Raw genomic sequence first — 24,448 nt, forward strand, 5'->3', positions numbered from 1 at the left:
ATTTCCTTCTCACCTCAGTCTGAAATAGGGAACTCCATACTCTGAGATTATGCCCTCTGATCCTAGACTCTCCCACAAGGGGGGAAAAAACCTCACTGCATTTGTCCAGTCAAGCCACAACGAATCTATCAGGATTCAATAAGGTCTCCTCTCATTTTTCTCAACTCCAATGAGTTTAATCCAACCTACGCAAGAATGTCAACTGCATCAACCTTCTCTGGACTGCCTTAAATGCTTTCTTAAGATAAGAACCAAAACTGTTGACAGTATTTCAGCTGTAGTCTGAATAGTGCAAGGATCAGGATTTTGCATTCAATTCCGATGAACAGAGCCAGCCAACTAAGTTTGGCATAGATGTGGAATTTTGTCCAGCTAATGGTCAGGTTGAGACACTCTGAAAACTGTTAATTCCTGGGGAATGACATCCATTGTCAGTTGTAGCTCACTCTCACCTCTGAGTCAGTAGATTGTGGATTCAATCTCTACCCGAGAGACTGGTGTCCATAATGTGTGCTGATACTCTCAGTGCAGTACTTTGTGAGTGCCACACTGTCAGAATGGGCCCCATACCTCAGAAAGGATGTACTGGCCCTGGAGTGGGTTCAGAGGAGGTTCATGAGAATGGTCCCAGGAATGGAAAGCTTAACATATGAGAAATGTTTGAGGACTCTGGGACTATACTCATTGGAGCTTAGAAGGATGAGGGGGGATCTAATTGAAACTTTCAGAATAATGTATGGCCTGGACAAAATGGATGTTGGGAAGATGCTTCCATTGGTAGAAGAGTCTAGAACCTGAGGGCACAGCCTTAGAGTAAAGGGAAGACCTTTTAGAATGGAGACAAGGAGAAACTTCTTCAGCCAGAAAGCGGTGAATCTATGGAATTCACTGCCACAGAAGACTGTGGAGGCCAGGTCATTGAGTACATTTAAGACTGAGATAGCTAGGTTCTTGATTTTCAAGGGGATCAAGGATTACGGGGAGAAAGCAGGAGAATGGGACTGAGGAACTTATCAGCCATGACTGAATGGCGGAGCAGACTTGATGGGCCAAATGGCCTAATTTTTGCTCCTATATCTTAAGGCCTTAATAAGATACTCAATCAAGACCACATCTGCCCTTTTAAATGAAGTTAAGGGATCCCAAGGCACTATTATAGAGCATTGTCTTCAGTGTCTTGGCTAATGTTTATCACTCAACTGTCATTACAATAAAAAAAACTGATGTCAATATTCCATTCTCTTACCAGACCAAAGGGCTGCTTTCACATTAGAGAGAGAGATGACTGGTGGTGATTTCACCTGAAGGCCACCATAACTCAGGTGGGGAGAGATTGAGAAGGAGAATCCTTCATGGAAATGTCAGCTGGTGATTGGAAATGAAACCCATGCAGTTGGTATCACACTGCTTTGCAAACCAACTGTTCGGCCAATTGAGCTAAAACAATCCCATAAAAAACTGATGAAATGGCCATTGTCAAATTGCAGTTTCTGGGAACTTACTGTCTTCTTCGGTCTTATTTCCTACATTGCAATATCCCAAGGTTGAATATTGGATAACAGGAACAGCAATAGGCCATTCAGCCCACTGATCCTGGTCTATGATTCAACTAGTTATTGTTGAACATCCAACTAAGGGAGTCAATTAGCTCAGCTGGCTTGATGGCTGGTTTGCAATGCAGAGTGATGCCAACAGTTTTGGCTCAATTCCTGCACCAGCTGAGGTTACCAGAAAGGTCTTTCCTTCTCAATCTTGCCCCTTACCTGAGGCATAGTGACGTCAGGTTAAACCACCACCAGTTGACTCCCTCTAACGAAACAGTAGCCCTATGGTCTGGTAAGACTATGACAACTTTACCTTTTTACCTCAATACCACTTTTCTGGGCTATCTCTTCATTTCTTGTCAGTTATTGTGAAAGAGGGTAACTAAATGTATGTTTTTATTGGGCATCGCAAAGGAGAGCATCAGAGAAATTGTAATGGAAGATGTGAATTGACCAGGGCTTTTACAGCAGCAAAGCTGTATTTAATTTTGAAGATGGAAGGAAAAGTAATTGGGGAAAGGGAGCTCAGTTATTATTTAGACAAAATTTTAGGTTCTAAGCCTTTGGATTTATCTCAAGGTGGCAACCCAAAAGATTAAAAGAATGAAGGCACTGGCAATATCAAAAAATAATACATCTTGCTTTGTTGATACAGTGCTATGCTACAAAGAATTTTGTCCTGTTTAAGTATGAACTTCAGGTAGGCAGCTAAAGCAACCCCCAAAGGTTTAATAAAACCAGGCGAAAGATAAAGCTGAGTTCTGTGTGTCCCTGATCCTATGCTTCTGGATGATATAACTGAGGATTACAACACATTAGCAAATGCAGAAAAAGACTCTTGATGATATAGAAGGCTGTGAGTTCATGCCCTTTTCCAGAGATTTTAACACACACACTTTTCAGGTGGACTTAAAGGATTCCATGGCACCATTCAAAGAAGGCTAGAGAAATTTTCCTATTAATACTGGCCAAAATTTATCCCCAAGTCAGTGTTACTGAAATGGATCTCTCGTCATTTATCACATTGCTGTTTTGCCCATTGCTGACTGCCACAATTTGTTGCATCATATTACTTCAGAGGTAATTCACTGACTGCTAAACTAAGGCCCAGGACTACATGCTGTGGGATGTACTAAAGCTTGGGCAGATGCTGGCAAGGTGCAGTGGGGAAAGCCCCCCATTTACAAATTATAATGAGCGTTCTGTTACATTTCAAGATACCCTTACTGTGAATGTAAACAGTTTTCTTTCACGTTTAGAAAATTTTTTTTGTTGCAACTGAATTGAAGCACAAATGAGGAATGTCAAAATTCCACTGTACAGGATTGTTTTGTGCTGGTTATATTTACTCATAGATAATTTATAAATAAAGTAAATTTTTGAATTAAAGAAGTATCTATTGACTGTTAAATGGCGTAGGATGTCTTGAAGTTGTGAAGTGCACCTCTTTTACTTGAGTTGTATGTTGCAGTGTGTTGCAAAAAAATTTGGAAATACCAATGGTCGATTTAGGGTACAGCAGAATGTGCTAATACATGAATCATCTGGCCTGGCTAAGATGAGGTGTTTCATGTTCTGAATAATGTCATTTTAATTATACAATTCAGGTGTAAATTAGAACAGTAATTGGTAGCTATTTCTGGATTTCTGTCGTAATTTACTGTTCAGAGTCCATTTTTCAAATCATGATCGCTGCAATATTAGAAGTGGTATGTATAACATTGTTTTTTTCCTGCTGCAGTGTCATAGTAAAAGGATTGGGTTAACCTGAAGAATAAGCACAATGCCTAACAACAACGCAATCCCCTAATTAGCTGTCAATTAGCATTATTAAAATGAGGCTGATCATTTCATCTGCGCAATGTTTCAATTTCACTGAGTGCCTTTAGGTCAGAAAAGTCACTTGTGTAGAGTTAAGACAGTTAGTATAACCTTTTGTAGTGCGTTTTTTCTCTCTCTCCCTCCCTCTCGCTCTGTCTTACATCATGTTCCCACTTGGATAATTCTTTAGTTACTCTTAAGAAGTCAGTAAATAGAATCCATGTGCCGTGTGTATCACCGCAAGTTGGAATTGTAGCAGATTGCAGTATAAACACACTGGGGTATAAGTCACTGAACTCTAGTGTTCCCCTCATAGCAAATTGATAGCATAATTTTATTATGCTCTGAACAATGACTACAGGGAATGTGCAAGATCTGCACAGCTCTACATATAATCCATTTGACTAAATGTAACACTTCCATTAGATGAGTGTATAATGAAAGTAGTACTAGATGCCAGCAAGGACTATAACATTTCAGTTTTCAGATCTTGTCAAAAGGGCACACAATAAATCATACATATAGCTTATTAAATGTCATAGGCAGGTGATCCAACAGGGAGCACAACGAGGGTGCTTATATTGCAAGATGACTTCTCTGTCATGTGATATGTATTCTTCAGAGTGATAAGGTCAGAAATTCTTTCCATGGATTTTAATAAGCTACTTATTACCGTCCTTCAATGCTAATTATTTGATATATCCTTTTGGTAACCATCTATTAATATTGAAGTGGTAGCCATATTTTAGCAATGATTGGGTAATAACAATCATTGTTCATCTTTATTTAATTGATATCATAATACTAATGAAAAAAATAGGAAGATTCTGTTGTCAGGACAGAATAAAGAAGTTCTGAAAAAAAAGGTTATCAATTTTTTTACCCCCTAAGGCAATATGCTGTGGGAGTAAAAAGGGGACTTTTTGCACTATGATGTTATTAAGTGCTGTCTAATAGCTGATGTGATAACAGGCCTCTAATACATTAAATCTCAAAAGAAGACTGATTAATTACTATATTAAATCTTAAAATTAGTTTATTATAACTGTCTAAGTTGTTTTATTGTCATCTTATTCAGTGTTTAAAAATATTAAATATTATGCAATTAAAAGACGTATACTATTGGCAGGCAAACTCATAAACAGTCATAATGCTCAGAACCAAGAAAGATAAACCTCTCTGCCTATATGCAGCCATACTGCAAAGCCCAATTTAGAGCATTAGCAGTTCTGCTAGTATTAACAAAGACAAATTAAATTATTAGCTTTTAAAAATCAAATGCATGGTTTGCAGTTTAGACTATATACTAACCACTGCCTAATCCAGAAACATAAACTGAATCTGTGCATGCATGCAAAATTTGATATCTGTCATCATTCATCATATATAAGGATAAGATAAATTTCACACCATATGCCATTAAATACTGATTCTTGCCAAAAGCCTGGATGTAACCACCGCAATATTTTCCCATGAGCCATAATTGAATCAAAAGATGTTTTCACAACAATCAGATAAACTCAAAAAGAAACAGTAATTTGACACTGCAGAGCAAAACCTCAGTATTCAGGTATCATGTGATTTAAGATCCCAAACAATACAAAAATTCCTGTAAGTGAGCACACTCTGTCGAGTTAAATACTCCTCTCATTCTAAATTAAGAACTGAAACAAAAGATAAAGGAGGTAAAACTGCACCTCATTATATGTAAAGTGCAATCTTTTACCTTGCTCTTTATTTTTGCACAGAAGCCTTCACAATATTGTTAACTTCACTTTATGCCGCACAGTCTAAACAGAGCTTGCTAATCTTTCCTTTTTTGCTTCTAACAACTGAATATTAAGTAAACTCCAAGGAATTCCAAACCCAATGTTTCAGCTGTATGAGAATGATGTGCTACTTGCTAATATCAAAACAGAGCTTCCTTGTGGCTTCTCAAGCCTTGATTGTGCTGTGGAAACAAAGGAATGATTCAGCATCTCCTTTCATGTGGCTGCTGGAAACTAGAAATGACTGCTTCAGTCCACTGTCACTGGTCATTAATTTGCCGACATCAAATAAGGAAGCTGTTTTAATTGATTACAGCATTTTTGCAAAACATTCTTTAGTTTGGTAACAGGAATTTCATTCACATGTATTTTTATAGTTATTTAGTAACCTTTGTCATTTTTAAAGGAAGTGTGTGATCCCAATACTTTTGTGGTGTCTATTCAGAAGATGGTCAAGTACATAAAACAACATGTCCAGTGTTTACAAATGGAGACCTCTGCATCACCTTTGACCTTCAGCTTGCCAGCCTATACAAACTGCCGTATGTCCAATTTTTATTCAAAAATGACGATGTCAGCTGATAAAATGGAAACTTTAACACTTGAGTGGCTGAGCTCTTAATGCGGTAAGCTCTTTAAGATATACTATAATATTAATTTGGTACAACATGGATTATAGCCACATAGCTTAAATTTGCAAAATTAAAATACTTAATGGAACCAACAGCTTTAACTGCTCTTGAACTCCGTGTATTCATGAAATTGTTTCAAATACAAACAATATTATTGGATTTTGTGAAAGATGATTTTAATATAAAATAATTTGGTAATTTCTTTTGATCTTCAATACACAGTTTATTTCTGCATAAGTCACCCTGACAGAAGCTAAGCAACTCAATTTTCTGCTCGGTAGCTAGGCATATTGCCTTCTACATAGCACTAGCATGAAAAGGCCGTGGCTAAGCTTTGGTTACTAGTGTAATTGAAATGCTATCCACACTATAGGGTGCATTAAAGTCAGATAACAGCAGTTCCTGTGGCCAATTTAAGTAGCTTGACTTCCTTAGGAAAAAAAATTGCCTGACAGATAAAGCAGACAAACTGGCTAATTCTCCAGGCATGTCTTTCATTGTGATCCTAGAAAAATGAGAAAAAAAATGAATCACAGAACCACAAAATCAATTGACCCTCAGGTTGCTCATCAGGCACGGAGTCCGATAAACCTAAAAGCTTCGTTAATGTCTGCCTGCCTGTATCCCACAGATAGAGCACTTTGTAAATGAACCTGCTTTGATAAATATATTAAGGAAAGCTGCGAATAAAAGGAAAGTCTTCTCATTTGTAAATACAACTCCTGCTACATGGAATTATAATGATAAAATGGGGTTCCATGTAATTAAGTTTGTATAAGACCTGAAATCCGTGCAAATACCTTCCCTGAATTTTGAAAGGAAACTGTCAGTTCAATTAATCTGAACATCACCCGAGAATGTACTGAACAAAATTAAGCTGCAGATAAAGCTCGGGCCAGTATTTTGATAAGTAATTCCTATATCATTTCTTTGCTACTGTGATCATTTTATTTAATCCAACCTCCACATTCCCCTTGCTGCTACCCACTTCCCTCCTCCCTATGATCATTCAAAGTTATGTGCTAAGCCATCTACAAAGGGACAACCAGTATGACCGTAGAAGAGATAATCCATCATATCACATGTGCACGTTAGGAAAACAAAAATCAAAATAAAACAAAAAAGAATATCAATATCCTATTCTAAATAGTGCTACATTTTGAACTGAGACAATAGTAATGTGTCCATTACAGAGTTGAAGTTGCATGTTTGTGTGCGAAATGGTCTTGTATCTCAAAAGATGGGGTTAGTTACAAATCGAGGAGCACCGCCACAGTAATGACAGGCAGAGATAATTCACTCACCAGTTGTTTACTTGTAGGATTGTGAGTCCTGTGTCTTGAGCTAACTGTTTCTTCTGCTCCTCTGATGGGTACGGATGCTGCACATAAACATAAATATCAGTCAAGAGACATGTAGAGCCCTGAAACAAGAGCTGGCACTGATTACATTACATTCAGTCTAACTATAGAAGACTGCTGCCTCATTTAAACAACATTGTTGCAAAGGGGTAAAAAGTAATGCTCACCTAATATGGATTTTCTTTTGAGAAACAAAATAAGTTATTTTGATTACTGGGTGTTGACACTTTTTTGGAATGGCCTCTAGCCCTTTGAAAGCCATGTAACTGCAGGAGGCTTTCCTCATCTTACCTTGTCCATATTAGTAATGACCCCTTGCTACTACTAAACCACTAATTGTTTTCAGCAGATGCAAAAGAAATGAATAGGACGAGTCTAAATTCACAGTTGGTAATTTACATTGTATAAGGTTGCCTTAGCCACTTGGACTGCTCTTAGTCATCAATCGTCCTCTGTCAGGTGCTGCACTATGCCACTGTGATAAATACGCTTCCTAACACCAGAATTCATCCAAACAATGTAATTGTCCTTTATTTTCTACTCGGTAATGAAGATAATTAATGGTTTAGACAAACAAAAAGGATGTTTCATCAGGAAGAGCAGAGGGTGAAATCAAAAGGCTTAAATGATAATTTTGAATGGCTGAAATTTATGTTGTAGAATAATTTCTTAATATATCTCAAGTGACTCAGTGCTGTAGCACCAAACAAATTACTTACCTAAATCAAAATACATTAGTACTTCCCTTTCCTGTATTGTCCGCCAATATAATCTATTTCTGTACTGAAGCCAGTATTCCAGCACAGATGACAATAAGGTGTCAGTATAAAACTAAGGCTAATACTGTAGAAAAAAAGCAACACACCTTTGGGTGATGAAGTAATGCTATGTATATGGCCATTTGAAATCTCTAACTCATTCATTTTCTGGCACAGCCATCCTGTAGCAATTGAGGTCTCCCAGTGGAATACATGCTAGAATATAGTAACAATGATGATGGATCACTTCATCACTGTGGAACCAGACTGTGGTGAATTAAGGACACAGGTCATAGGTTTGGCTGTCCTGAAACCACTCTGCACTGATGAAGCTCTCAGAGGTGTGAAATGGTAGCTATGTATATTTTAACTAGATATTAATTTTCATCTTCCCTGTTACAAACTTAATGCTCTGCCTCTTAATATTATGGTCAATAATAACTCCCAATGATTTCACACTGGATATATTCTGCTGTACAAGCTTAATTATTTTAACTCTCATTTGGCATGGTCAATTTATGCTGCAATGTACGTAGCTAAGTGATACTACTTCCAGACAACAGCCAAAACAGGCAGGAATGCTGCATGACTCACTTGGCCTCACAGACTTATGCTACTAAACATGGAGAGTGTGTAAAGCACACACATTCAAATTGCAGCAAATGGCTTCACTTGCTTGCTGCCTCAACAGTGCTTTACAGGCTACCGAATAACAATTATGGAAGCTTCAGTGAATGGCTTTCGTAATTGTGTCTTGAGAAATAAAACAGTTATCATTTCATACACTTCAAAGGCCATGCTCAAAACCCAGTAGCTATGTAGTTCTATTGTGAACAGGGTTCCCCCACAGAATACAGTGCTGCCCCCTCAACAATAGCTGGCTTCTCTCCTGTTCGCGCCTGGCTTCAAGCCAGGCGTCTGTTTGCTACACCATTAATTTATGTTCACTGAGTTGGTGCAAGGTTCTAGAGCAATGTTTGTGATCAAGTTGCCTTCCAAGTTGAGCCGATAGCCTGCCATATTTTGAGACGATATGTCTGAGACCTCGTACTGAAATCTATCAGTACTGATGTGTGAGGTTAAGGTGAAGTTCTGTCATTTTCTAATGCGTTCATGCATGTATAATATGAGGAGGTTCAAGTGTCCATTTATTGTCCCAATATATAGCTTTAACGCAAGTGAAATTTTCACTGAATCTGGGTAACGTTCTATAAATTACCTGTACTACCCTGTCATAAATTTGTAGGAATTGCACAGTGCACTCAATCAGCAAGTCCTCTGAATAAACATCAACATCAATTTAATGGCTTGTGCACACATTGTAAACCAGAGAATTTCAACAGAGGGAAATCAGATAAATCAAACAGACCCAAGCTCACAAAGAAGAGCTTCTAACTAAGCCTTTACACTAAAGTTCCCTTATTTCACAAAATATCTGGAACTTTTTACGATAAGTATTTGAAAAGTAACTTTATGCAAAGCATGAAATAAATATTGGAAATTTCTGGTTTGGAGTACTGAATGCAGAAGCTTTGCAGTTAAAATTTTAACAGACAGTGTTTGAAATGTATTTTATTGTACATGAAAAAATGCTTTATTTTAGCACATACATTCAAGCATAGCCGTAGATGGAGAATATAATACCGTCTACATAATTGATTACAACGACATACTTTGTGCCCCATTTATTCTGCATGTTTGATGTTCATGTATTGCACCACACCAGTACCAAATGTGTGGTGGAACTCTGCCAATTTTGCAGAAACTGCCAATTCAGCATAAGTAGCAAATTCACCAGGGCAACGGCAGTACAAATGGAGGGTGTAACCGTAACTGTCCATTACAATCACAGTTAAAATGCTACACCACATTGTGCACTTTAACTGGGACACAATGTGGCTGCCCCCCCAAAAAAACCCGTTAAAACTGCCTCTCAGGGAACAAGAAAAAAAAGTTGCTACAGTTAATATTATCTACAGTGATCAAAACAAAAGTTTAAGCCAGCTATGCTCCTCACTTTAAACAATCCTGATAATACAAAACACTTAACAGAAAGAACCAGCATCATAGATTCCAAGTACTGACGACTAGAGATGACACTTCCATTCCTGTACCCTAAATTACTGGATCAGTGTAGCCAGAATTTATGAGAGTCAGACAGTGGACCTCACATAGCTCACATATTAGACCATTAGGCATCTAACTACCTCTGAACAATTTCAATGCATTATCTCTCCTTCTCCCTGGGGCACAAACTTCACTCTTCCATACTTTTAATATATTTTGTCTGCACGAAGCAGATCGAGTTATTACATGCCAACAGAACACAGCAAACACTAGTATCCTGGCTGTGAATGCAAAGAGATGTGATTTCAGCATGCCTACTGCACAGACAGTAAAACAGGATAAATACTGACACAGCAAACTTTATCTAGAGATGGCCATTTTACTCCCATGTTATAGCTTGATTTGTTTTCATACTGACTGTAGATCAAACCTATTCCTAGAAAGACTGTTCATTATTTTTGTTTACAAGTCATGCACACAAGGAATCCACTTATCTTAATTTCATAGAAAAGCCTGCAGTAACCACAAATAGAGGAGTGGTTTCCACATGAATTATCTCAAGTCAGTGGTTACAAGGCATTTCATAAGTAACCTCTGCTTAAAGCTCATCAAATAAAGGGCACAATCACAACAGAACAATAGATTGTTAACATAAAGGGTCAAATTCACTGTGCGTCATTATGACGGTGTCTGTGGGGAAAAATATCAGACTCAGAATAACAGAGAGTCTCTCAATATGGCTGTTCACAACTTTATTTCTTGAAAGAAAACAAAATGTTCCTTTAAAAAGCACGTACCGGATGCACGTGGAATTTTCCAGCTCGATAATAGCTTGACTAACGCTGGAAGTTAGTTAAAGAAGTAAATCTGACTTTGACACTAGATGACGGAGGGATTACATCCCAACATTTGACCGCAAACTGCATCGTTTGGATTGTTTTTTGAAATTAGGTCTTGGCCTGGGGCATTATTGGAGTAGTCAACTTCATAAAATCTGCACTCCTGCTGGTCTTTGTCCATTACAAGGATATGATACATGATGGCCTACCAGCACTTTATAAAGAAATCCATACTTCTGATTGACTGAATATATGAAATGTAAGTCATTGGTCCTTCATTAGATTTCTTACATTCACTAACAGTTCCGTCTGCAGAGATCTTAACATTGTATTGAAACTTCTCTTACTTGTACTTGTCTCACAATATTAACAGAACGCTGGTTTCTCTCAGTCACCCACTCTCTTTCTACCTCTTAACCCAGTTCTTCTCTTCTTCACTTGCTGTCAAATCCAAGAGTATCAACAATAATTTACTGCTCCACTATACTTTGGGTCAGTTTTCGATATGAAAGGTACTTTAATAAGGCAAATTGCTGATGGTCATAGCAACAACAATATAACAAGTGAAATATAAGCATTGGAATGGACCACCTGGGAAAAATGGTCAGCTTCTATTTTATTTGATTTAAAGTCTCATGGAATCTCTTGTTCATGAAATAAGTTGACTATACAGTATTTATACCACTGGACTGAATAACAGCAATAAAACACCACTTTGGTCCTACAGTACGTAGATAAATATATGGAAGCTAGTCAATGTGGATCAATTTGCTGAGAAAAAGCAATGAATCTGTAGCAAGTGGCCTTGTTTAAATACAGGATGGGGCACACTGGTCAATCTAATTTCAGCTACAAAAAAAAGAATTAACACAAATATAGTCCTCTTCAATTCTGAAATCCTTCTATTCCTTTGAAACAAGGAAAATCCAATATGTAATTTCAAATAAACTAATTACTTCTTGGCAGTTTGATTTGCAATCCATTAGTCTGAAACTCTGGAATGCAAAGTCTATAAATCCTGCAATACCAGGAGCAGCAAGTAGGTCTAAACGAAGTTTATCATAACATTAGGAAAGGTGCTGACTTGGTGTATTTATTAATTGGTTGGTGTGTTGCTGGATTAGACAGGGCCGAGAAGAGAGGCATCACTGAGCGCAAAAGGTGGAACTAAACAGCTGGTGATAAAGAGAAGAACTGGAAGAAGAAATAGATAGAGGGAGAAAGAACCAGAAACCACTACTAGAGCAGTACTGAGACCGGCACAAGTAGATGCAATTTTAAGACCTCTGCAGACAGAACTGTTGGAGAGTGTACAAAATCTAACTGAAGCAGCCAGAATTTGAAACCCATGTAGGTACTGTTCAGTGTAAGCTGGACCAAGGGCAGTACCATGCTCACAGTAAGCTTCAGGAATACACAAAGCACATTATTACAGCAACGGTTTTAAGTACTTGTCAGATTATATGGGCTTTATACCATGGAAACTGTGGCATATCTTCCTGGTAACGAATCGCACTGCCGATTGACATTAAAGTAGAAGTCGGAAAGCAGCATCTAAACAGTGATCAATAACAATTCTATTCATTATTAGGATCTGCAAAATTTGGTCTCAAATTCCTAGAATTACAAATATACATCTAGAATCGAAAATTACACATGATAGCATTATTTTACTGCAATCGTATTGTAGCAGCTTTGCAAACAGATGGAAGTGAATCCCATCCTCACTAGTGTGTGTTTTTACAAAACCTAAATTTGTAAAATCTGATACCAGTTGGTCTAATGGGAGGGCCATATTTATTCTTGTGGTTAGTGATTGCTTTTGTGTCAGTGGAGGGTGAGGGAGAGTTATGTGGTATTGCGGTATACCAAGCTATATTCTTACGCTGTATATATCTGATTCTTGGCAGAGTTGTGAAAGTAGTGCCTGTATGCCACAGTCCTTGAATACAGAAGGCTACTCCACGACTTAAATTTCAGAGGGTTAAATTCCTACTTGAGAATTCCAAAAGACTTAGGAACTTAGACTTAGACTCATCGTTACTACAGCAAAACCTTCCACCTCAATCCCAGCTCTTCTACCTGTACTAAACTTCACCTATTCCAGTTTATGTTGGAACTGAAAAGTCAGTGCACGTACACAAGACAAAATACTTAACACCCTTCTTACTGCTGTGAACTGATTTAGGGCAATGCTAAAATAAACTCTTGAGAAACGGATTTAGTTTGGATCTGGATGAACCAAAGTTACTGCAGTCTCTGTGGATCTATAAAGGTAAGTGGGGATTATGTGTAGCTAAAACAAATGCAATATTGTATAAAGCTCATTTCCATTTAATGGAATTTAACATTTAAAAACAAAAGCTCACACACTGTCATAAAAGCCACAATTAATATAGAACATTAACACAAACTACCAACATCAAAAAATCCTTTCACATAAACGCATAACATATATTTGACTTTGTCCCAATTACCTTTCGCCTGAACTACCAGCATTTGCTTGTTTTCTTTCATTAACTGTTTTCCCAGTCTGGTCTAACAGGAAGTCTAAAGTGATCCTGACTTCTCCCTGGAGGCTGCTCATCAACTAGTTCAGCTTACAGCAATGAAAAATTGGTAACACACAAGAGCTCTGACCCTTTGGTTTCTATCAAATTATCCTTTATTACAAAAGATAATAAAAGAGCAACTGTCCTACCATATCCTAGCTAAAGCTGCTGGTCTTTTATGTTTCTTTGTTATTAGCATGACAATACTGATGTTCAACCATTGTGATCATTACCAACTCCAGTAACGCTGACTAAATTGTTGAGCACACCAGCAGGTCATTAGCCTTTGAGCTGGTTATATAATAGGTCTGAAACAGATTTGATAAACCTCAAGTTCTTTCCTGTTGACAAGTGTCTCAATTCTTTTCAACAACTTTCAGAATCGTATGAGAAGAAAGGAACAAAACTGCCAACAGAAGTAGCCCAAATAGCTTAGACAACATATGCTGAATTGCAGTTGAGTAAAAGTAGAAGACAGCTGTTGGTTTTTTAACTTGACATCAGAATAATTAATGAAGTAATCAAACTATCAACTGCAGACTATGGCCAGCAGGCACTAGTTTAACTAATGCTTTCAAAACCGGCACCAATGGCCCCTTCAGATAATAACCCTTTTTTTGACGTAAGACAGTAGGTGTGCATAAAGGAAATGCAATTGTCTCAAACTGTTATTCCTGTTTCCTTTACTGTCTGCCTGCTGTGCTGAATGGCATTTATTGCTCTTATAACTGTGAACAGTTACTGTACAGAATAATACTCAGACTGCTCAACAGGATTTGCAGCATTTTGGTTCCTTCTCATCTTGGTCTAAGCTGTATCTGACTTGGATGTATTTAAAAGTCATGTCTAGTTCTCCCAGGAAGCTACATAGAGTCTTCTCTATCCCTAATTAACATAAAGGTGCTTGTTATTCAAATTTGCACATCCATCAAACACTATTTCAAAGTATAACGAATTGAAAACTTTCAGCAATAGGTATGTGTCATTCATTTTAAGGTTTTAAATCAGTAAGCAAAATATAACTTCTAAGGCATACTTTAACATCATTAAGAATGATTTCTAAGCATCTAATGTTAAAATCCAATGCTAATCTGATTTACAAGTCTTCACAAGTGATGGTGCAATGCAAGGGATACTGAGATTTTCTTTCTGCAAGGGCACTAATAATTGTTGTGGTCAGTAAATGCATTTTTGTCTACCAAAGCAAAAGCTGATCTGAGGGGACTGGCACATAGCAAAGAAAATCTTTGGCTCATCCACAAATGGGGCAACAAGGCACCTACCATGCCTCAAGACAGGAACGTCGAGTAAGAAATCTGCATTTGACCCTCGGTTTTTTTTTAAATATCTGAACCTGGGGCTTCCCTAAAGGGCAAATTTACCAAGTCTTAGCCAGTAGGGCTGTAAATGGAATGTCAAACCCTGCTTGGGCAAGGAATTACTTCTCAGATTGTTCACTACACCTCCTGGTAGACCAACAGTTCATTCACGAGACTGTATCTGTTGGATGTTTGGCAGTGCTGGAGGAGGGAGAAAAAAAACACACCTATTTCTTGTATTTTTAAACAACAAGTTGAGGAATTGCTTCCACAAATGAAAAAGCTACACTATCTGCACAATGACGTGTGTTACAGAGCAGGGGCAGATTCATATGAAGGAATTTCAGGCAGATAGGTTTCCTCAGGGTCTGCTAGAAAAAGCTGGTTGACACAAGTTGTCATATATAGACTGGAAAGAAAATAAGCACCTGGGCCTGATAAAACCCAGAGCTGTCTTTTCTTTTTCCCTTTTCTCTGTGATGCGTTCTTTTGCATGACCCTGGTCATTCACTGCTGTAATAGGATATCACAGAGATTCTCCCCTGGAATCCTCATTTACCACCTGAAAAGCAATTCTGTACACACTGTTCAATATCGCTGTAGTTGTGGGATGCTAAGTTAAGGGCACTCACACACACTGTTCAGTTAGCACGCCCATCAACCAAAGTATTCGGCGTGTCACAGCGAGCAAACCAGGATCTAAAAGGATAAATTACAACTGCTTAATGGGTTTACCTGGCATGTGAGCGATATCTGCAATTTCCAACCTCCTTGCCCCCTAAAACAAACTGAATAGGGCACACACTAGGATACTGGAGGATGGAGAATTGCTCAACCCTACCTTGCAGGCCATGGCTTTCTGTCTTCATGTAAATCAGTGCTTGTCACTGCATGCATGATTCACTGCTTAGAGTGTACTGTTCTGTGACGAATGAGTCCTGCTTAATTTGGCAGTGATTATGCAGGTTGCTAGCCTCCTAAACCCCTTTGAACTTGTAATTGCTGCTGGTTTAAATAATGAACATTAAGGGGGGGATTCAGAAAAGTGTGGATAATTACAGCCTTTTTTTTCCTCTTCACTGGTAAAGGGTTGCTGAGGTGGCTGCGAACGGTGTCATAACAGCCTGTGCAAGCTTGCTTTTGACATCAGGAAATCTCAACAGCCCCTAAGAAAGGAGGGGTTGGTATTCATGAATATTCATAAGGCAGCCACCTCTAGTTTTCGTGCTTTCCAGTTTTTTTGGTAAAACAAAACTGCTTACAATTACAGATGGACAAAGGAGTGATTCAGCAACTACACTGCATTACACACTTAAGCACCAAAATCACATCAATGTCAAAAATAAATCTGGTCAAAAGTCTGAGGCATCATTGTTTTAGATAGCTGGACTGACATGACGACAAGTGATGCACAGTGCATCCTAATCAAGAAGTGTTTCAATGCAACAGCGCAGGGTTTAATTTTGAAAGGTCAAACAGCAAAGATTTACAGCAGCACTGGCAAACCAAACTTTAAGAGTCCTTATGTCTGGTTTTGATTTTACTAGTTCCTCCCCTCCACAACTTACCACACCTCCCCCAGCTTAGTTTAACACCCCCCACCCCACCCTAACCTCCCCACTCTCCATGACCCTTCCAGTTCTTTGTCTATTTGCACTTTTGCTCTGGATTTTCTTTACCCTGGTGTGAGACGAATATCAAAGACCCGGGCTGTTTGTAGGCCTCCAGCACATAACAACATCTCAATGGTACATTTTTAGAACCTGCGTCACAACATGGCAGCCTATGATTAATGGCAACTACATTGAAAGCAGCAGCTCGTCAACAACGCCCTCCAGCAGCGCTTGCAAAAAAGTATGCAATCCTGCTTTGCGAAGGTTGCCGCTGCCACATTAGCTGGATTGTGTGGAATACTAACATAAATTATCATTAGAACACCATTCCTTATAGAGGTACATTTTATGATCACCTTTGGATTACATCACTTTTATCCGCGAATGATATTGCAAATCAGCACGTTTCATTGGAAGCACGTGACTAGGAAATGAGCATAGATTTAACAGTCTGGATTTTCAATGTTGATAAGCGGAAGGCCTTCTTGCTAAGGTAATTCCCTGGCTATTTATGTGAGGTCATGTGAATTCATTTTTTTTAAATCGATTAACTTTAAATTCTGAATGTAGGAATATTAACTGGTAGATACTAGGAAGAAGATGGTGAAAGTTTACAAAACAAAAATACATTTGGCCGCTGAATGAAGATCTGTTCTTGGAGAAATAGTTAAGATGTACCAAATTACTTGGGTTCAAGTTTATAAAGCGCTCCTCAAAATATTTTTAAGAACATTTTTAACTGGGACTAAAGCAGTACTTCCATGAACCTGACTAATTCAAAAGGTTTGTTGCAATTATTAAACAAGTGAAAAACTAGATGAAAACAATCTGTGCGCTATATTTCTAGACACTTGCTTGCTCATTTGAGGGATATAGAGTTCCAGCTCCAAAAGAACAGATTACTTTTTTTTCACTTTTTAAGCACTGCATAGTAGTGAAAGGGACTGCAAGCCTTAGTTTCAAAAATCTTCCCGAAGAAAAACCAATTGCATGCACTGTTCCAGTCACTCTTTGTATTTTACAGATAAAGTCGTCAATAAGCACTGGGTTTGACTTCTGCTAGTTCAAAAATATTTATACCCTTTGAAGTGCAGCTAAGCTGGATTTGGGATTTACCTACAGTAGCATTTTCTAAAGAAGGTGATCTGCAAGGCATGAAAACATCTTAACATCTTACTATTAGATGAGAAAGAAGTGCTCAACACATGCTAATATTGCCAGCAGTATTATAATTCAAACTTCTGCCAATCTTTTCTACGAGTCACTGTCCAAATGAATCATATATTCTGTGCATTCTAAACCAGGCTAAAGCTTTAGCTACTTCAAATGTGTTTCTAAATCTGTAATAAAGCAGCCTTTCCTCCAACAGTGCATATTTATACTTTTATTGTGGAGTACTGTTGAACACTAGGATTAGACTTAGAGGTAATACTGAGAACATAGATAAGTAAAGATCTGGCAAATAGAATATAATGTGGGAAAATGTGAAATTGTCTATTTTAGCAAAAAAGAGGAATATATTATCTAAGTTGTGTGATAATGCAGAGAATCAGAGGGATCTGGATGTGCTCATGCATGAATCACAGAAGGTTAGTACGTAGGTACATCAAAATAATTAGGAAAGCTAATAGAATGTTCTCATTTATCATGAGGTGTGGTTATGCTTCAGTTTTACAGAGCACTATGAAATTGCATCTGGTGTACTGTGCACAGTATTGGTCACCTGAGTTTAAAGGGATGCAAATGCATTTAGAAGTAATTCAGAGAACCTGGAATGGGGTGGGGAGGTTGTCTCATGAGCAGAGTTTGGACAGGCTAGCTTCCTATCTGCTGAAGTTTTGAATAATGAACAGTGACTTCATTAAAACATGTAAGGTCCTGAGGCCTCTTGACAGAGTAGATGTGAGGGGGTGTGGAAGGAGGGGGGTGATGTTGCATCTTATGGAAGAATCTAAAACTAGGGGTCAGCCATTTACAACAGAGATGAGGTGATTTTTTTTATGTCTCTGAGAGAGTGTGTCTTTGGAATTTTCTTCCTGAAAAGATGGTGGAAACAGAATATTTATATGTAAGGCAGAGGTATTGAGATACTTGTTAACTAAGGGGGTGAAAGGTTGTTAAGGATAGGCAGGAATGCAGATTTAAGGTTACAATCACATCAACCATGACCTTATTGAATGATGGATAGACTTGACAGGCTGAATGGCATACTGCTGCTACTAATTTGTATGCTCATAAAATAATGTTATGAAGTAATAAGCAACCCAGTGAAAAAAACAAAATTCTTTAATGCTTACGTCTTGAAAAAATTGCAGTAATGTTAGCTTTCTGTCACCATTTGCTTTAAGTTCCACTTGCTTGTTTTGAAGCAAGCTTAACTTGTTAGTTAAGCAGAAGATGGTGAGTAGGGGGCAAGGTTCTCTGGATTCAGGAATGCCTGGTATCACTCTCACTTGCTAACTCCATCGGTCAATCAGTCTTCCAAGAACCAATATGAAAGAAAATGATGCTGCCGTGACAATTTGGCAGAAATAGTCTTCTACCTTAACTTAAATATTCCCAGAGCACAAAGCCATTGAGAAAAATTGTTTTCAGCAATGAGGAGTGAAGTGGGTGTAAAAGTCTTATGAATGCAGGTCCTATAGCCTTAATTTCTTATACTATATAGGCTGAGCTGAAGGCTTTTAATAAATGTAACTGGATTTAAATCTGTATTTTAGAGACTAAATCTGCCACAAAGAAAAGTTTTGTTTTACATTGGATTTAGAAAAATAGTTAGTTATTGCAATCCTGGAAGGGTTAAAATCCCCATCTCATAGCTTCATTACTTCATGTGAGAAAACAGGACAAAGACAACAGATGGCAGACAGTGTTGACTTCTGTCCTTTCCATTGTACAAAAAAGGGCTGCAGAGAACCCTTGTTTGATAAAAGCAGAGGCTTTGGTGGCCTTCGCCATAATTATCTGATAGCTCTGTGACTGATGAGCTCTGGAACATTTAGTTTTCTATAGACACGGTCTGTGACAAGTGAACTGTCCCTGGGTTGCTATGGGTGACCAAAGTGCTGACATCAAGTCCCTACAGCAAACAAGCACATGACAAATGAGGCTAGGAGCCTCAATCGGTTTTGAATTTCGGTGAACCCCCCCACTTCCCCTCAAACACGAGCCCCATTAGATACAAAAACAGACTGTCTTGAGGACCAAAATGAGTTAAATCAAGACCAGGGAATTAAATGCAAAATTTCAAATAGTGGAATCTATACTGAAAACAAATATTAAGATTACTTAAAAATACTGCTGCTTTTAAAGATCTGGACCAGAAGATAACATCTAGTCAATACTGGTATTTTTATAAATTATTTTCCTTCACTGAAAACCTGATGACAGTGCAAGACACGACTTTGGCAATTATCAATGCAAACAATAAGCAGATGTTTTCAGGCTATAGAGGCCACAGAAACTCAGCTAGTTGAGCTGCATTGCATTCTACTGCAACAACACAGAATGTAAAGGATACCCTGCTAAACTACTGCTAGAAAAAGGGCAGCTTTTCGAGCAGGGTGCACGCTTATGCCTATGTCCATGCTTTAATGAGTGAACTAGCCCTTGTATCAAGCAAACATCCTCTTGTAAGCTAAGATTTCCTGTAGCCATATGTAACGTGGTTAACTGTTAGCCTAACAGCTCAGAGGCCATGTGTGTTCTATCAAACTTAATGATAATTTTCTTCACCAGAGTGTTGCCATGACGACAGAAATGAAATTGTGCCAATGACCAAAATTTGTCATCATTTAAGTTCAAAAACTGTCAGTATGTTTCTTCTTCAGAATTATATTTTGCATCCCAATGATCTTCTGATTTATCTCCATGCCTTTAATTTTCTTCTTGTTTTGCAGGTAAATGAAATGAGCAATTGTATTGTGACCTGCAATTTAATTTTTAACTTTGCAGATTCTACAAATAGTCTGATTGTGATTTTAATTCAAGGAGCATTCTTATTTTGAAAAAAAGAGTTGGAAATGGTAACAAATTTATTCCTTCAAAGTATGTCACCATCTAATGGAGGCCTGAAAGCCTCTACACTGAAATAAAAACTACCTCAATGTGTTTGTTGTAGCAAAGATAAGGACATCTCTCTGAAAATTGATGTGAGCAGTTATAGAGGGAGGTCTTTGTGTCTGAGCACTTCCTGTTTTCATTCTGTGATCAAATATGTTCTTTGCAGAGCATACAGGAGAGTCCTTGAGAGGAAAGGCAAAGGAAGCCGAGGGGCTAATTGAGTAGTCTGAGGGCTTCTCAATATATCTAGTTTAAAGATCCTTCCTTTCCAGTCAACGAAAATCATTGTCGGGTCAGGCTCAGCAAGATATCTTTACTGCTTGGCTTTGAGTATTTTTTTTAAACTAAGCGAAATCAATAGGAGTTTTTGTTAACTCAATGGTAATGTTGCTGGGCAAAATCAAAAAAGAATGCACCAGCTTCAATGATGTTTAATTCTGCTTTCATTTGCATAGAACAAAACTACAAGGGAATGTTAGTGTAAAATTCCAGCGTCTCCAAGTGCCTGGCATCCAGCAATAAGCATTGCTACACAATCCACTTTAATCACACAATAGGACAAAACACAAGTCTTATGTCTTTTAATGTTTAAAATTCAGAAACTTGAATAGTTAAATATTTGCAAATTTTTTATTAAAAAAAAGCACACCTATATATTATTATCCCTCCCCCATTATGAGCTGTAACACTGAAAAAAAACCTCCATGGGACAAAAAAAGACCCTGGTAAAATGAATACAAACCAATGATGAGTGGAAACTATTCCTTACTTTTTTGCCCCCATTGCTGCATTAAACTAACTGCTGGGAATTACTGTGGTCAGCCTTTGTTGTTTTTGTCCCTCAGAGTTGTTCAGAGGAGGTGACAATGGCTCAGAGTTGAGAACATATGTAGAAAGACCCCTGTGGTCGATGGAAAAGTTGCTTCATGCTGCTTGGTTGTTTGAAAAAAAACAACCAATGTTCCTTTCTTCCGACAAAGCTAATGAATGCATGAATGCTAGAATGCAGCAATGACCCATTCAGGAGGAAAGTCTTAGGACCCTCCCTGCAAGAGCACATCCTGCGATGGTGAAATACATTTGCTTAACAAATTAAATTAATGAGATAATTCAATTAGTCTTTTTCATGTGAAAAATAATGCTGGTTAAGGAAGGGATTACTGTAGTACAAGAACAGGTTGGCCTTCACAAAGAGGGAAGCAAAAAAACCCACTTAAAAACAATGTTATTAAAACATGGCAGGACAATGAAAAGAACTTGCATTGAATTCTACAGTGGTTTTAGTTATATACTTGTTTGCATTTGGATAGCCAGATGGGAAAATTCTCACATTACTGTGGTTGGAGGGAAATGTAATCGTTTGTCAACAAAACTGAGAAATGTCAAGGCTGAGCTGGAACCATGCAAAGTGAAACTTTTGCGTTGTGGAAGCAGTGTTCTCGGTGGGCGCTGCTGCCAAGGTTTTAGGCTAAAACACGGCCATGTCCTTCAGGACAGGGAACAGAAAACCTCCCAGCCTCTTCGCCTGCAGTATTCACTCGACTCCAAATTAAAAACATTTTACAGGTTACTAAATCTCCAGCTGAGGTGATGTAGCAAAGAACAGCTGTGAAGTAATTTTGATAATGATGAGAATAATAAGCACATGGCAAGGTTCAGGGCTTTGCTGTTGCAGCTTCAGTGCTCCTGAATAGATAAAAGTGATTAAATACTCCTGATTATCCCTGACCAATATGTAATGGATTTACAGCCCTTTCAATTAGTCAGTATTTGCTTAGGACTCATTATTTTGTCTTTGGTTAAGTAATCAGCCTACAGACGCATGTTCTGTCTAATTCCTCTGTGCAAACGGGCACAGGGCACCTGACCTCCAAAAAGGCCATAGCTGCAAGGCAGAATACCCACTGCTTCAACAGAGCAGTGACCATTCTGGTTAATCCTGACCCTGGAGCCACAATCAATATACCTTCATTTACTAATAATGTCTTTACATCAAAGTGACAGGTTAGAAATGGGGATCCAATATTCACTTTCTTTCACTATCTTTCTGGCTTGAGGTTGAGAACTCTCCAGCGTTGGTAAGACTTGTAAATGGGTCTGAATCATATTGTAACCGTCATTGAAACCGGAAAGCATTTTTACCCTTTTAAAAAGCAGTGGTTCAGCCTTGGTCACTATGTTCGTTGAAAGGATTGAACTCACAGCTGAAAAGGGGAAGAGGGTGGTAAACAAATCCTATGAGTTACTTATTCTCTCCTTTCAAAAGATCCCCTGAAAGAACAAACATTCATAAAAGGGAGGGTACTGTGCTGAGCTCTCACACAGTTCAGAGTTAATAAAGGAAATATCTATAGCTCCATAAGTGTCTCTGCATTACTCTATAGCCTCCTTTAGAATTGTTGATTAGAGACAACTCAGAAAGATGCATTTTAGTGTTTACCTGTGCTTCCTGTGTTGCCATGACTATTCGGTGACACTGTGAACAAATAATACTACAAATAATCTAATCTACTGAAATGAATGATGTTCCTGGCTTGTTTATTCACATCATGTGAGGGGAGAGTTCCACATTTCTGTTTCACTGTTTTTGATTAGCAGTGCTAAGGTATAAAACAGGACAACAAGAGATGAGTACAACACAGTTACAATCCTTTTGAACATTTAGGATTACAAGACTAGAAAATAAAATTGATTAAGATTTGCATGCAAAACAATCAGTAAGGAAATAAATGCATCGCAAGAAATTTAACAATGAATTCTGCAAGTTTGTCCATCAGTGTGTCTCTATGTTCAGCATATGGCTCTTTTGCATCGTGAAACCAGGATCTTCTTGATGTCATTGTGACAATAAAAATAGATAAAGTACACACTAAAGAGTCAGCAGCATGAGTATATACAGGTTTACAGAGGAGTGGTCAGGGTGCACAGAAAGGAAGTAAGTAGGAAGAGAAACATAATTAGGAAAGGAGAAAGCCTATCATCTGTGCCTGGGGTCAGGAGAGTTCAGAAGAGAGAGGCATTCGGGATAAGGGACTGCTGGGGATCTGAAGTAGCAAAGGAGGTGGAGGAGTGGAGAAAAGGAGAAGCAATCAGGAGGGGACAAGGCTGGAGCTTGTGGACAAGTGGTGGTGAAGTGGAGGGTGGTGGCATTATTCAGTCATGGCATGTGGACATCACTGGATGGATCAACATTTATGACCCATCCCTAATTGCCCTTGAGAAGGTGGTGGTGAGCTGCAGTTTTCAACAGCTGCAATCTTTGACATATAGAGATACCCGCAGTGTTCCTATGAATGGAGTTCCAGCATTTTGACCCAGTGACAGCAAAGAAACAGTGATATAGTTTCAAGTCAGGATGGTATATGACGTGGGAGATTTTTCATATATCTGCTGCCTTTGTCTTTCGAGGTGGTACAGATTGTGACTTTAAAAACTACAGGCGAAGAAGACTTCTTGAGTTACTGCAGTGCATCTTGTAGATGGCACACACTACTGCCATTGTGCCCTGCTGGTGAAAGGAGTGAATGCTGAAGGTGCTGGATAGGCTGCCAGTAAAGCAGGCTGTCTTACCCTGGAAGATGTCAAGCTTCTTGGGCTGTTGTTGGAACTGCGCCCATTCAGGCAAGTGGAGAGTATTCTATCACACTCCTGGCATGTGCCTTGTAGCAGGCATTGGCGACACAGGAGGTAAGCTACTTGCTGCAGAATTCCTAACCTCTGACTTGCTCTTATACCTACAGTGTTAACATGGCTGGTCCAATTCAGTTTTTGACTGGCAATCCTTAGGTTATTTATAGTGGAGTTTCAGTAATAGAATTGCCACTGAACATCAAGTTGCGATGTTAATATATTCCCTTGTTGAAATGGTTGCCACCTGGCAATTGTGTGATACAAATGGTACTTGCCATTTGTCAGCCCAAGCCTGGATGTTTTTTGCTGTACATGGACATGGACTGCTTCAGTACCTTAGGAGTCACAAATACTGCTCAACATTGCGTGCTCATCAGCAAACAACTCCACTTCTGACCTTATGATGGAGGGGAAAGAGGCATATAATCGGTCATTATTTCATTTTATGGGGAGACGGTGGCAATGTCACTGGACTAATAAT

General features: G+C 38.5%; 1 protein-coding gene across 1 annotated transcript in view; it reads right to left on the bottom strand.

Moving 5' to 3' along the window:
- Window positions 1-24,448, bottom strand: part of LOC109921702 (homeobox protein Meis2-like) — an 81,530-nt gene that overhangs the window by 28,636 nt on the left and 28,446 nt on the right. Inside the window, exon 4 of the mRNA XM_048600435.1 lies at window positions 7,071-7,147. Coding sequence (XP_048456392.1) covers window positions 7,071-7,147 — 77 coding nt within the window. The remainder of the gene's footprint in view (window positions 1-7,070; window positions 7,148-24,448) is intronic.

The sequence above is a fragment of the Rhincodon typus genome, chromosome 8, assembly GCF_021869965.1.
Source record: "Rhincodon typus isolate 14 chromosome 8, sRhiTyp1.1, whole genome shotgun sequence".
Taxonomy (NCBI): domain Eukaryota; kingdom Metazoa; phylum Chordata; class Chondrichthyes; order Orectolobiformes; family Rhincodontidae; genus Rhincodon; species Rhincodon typus.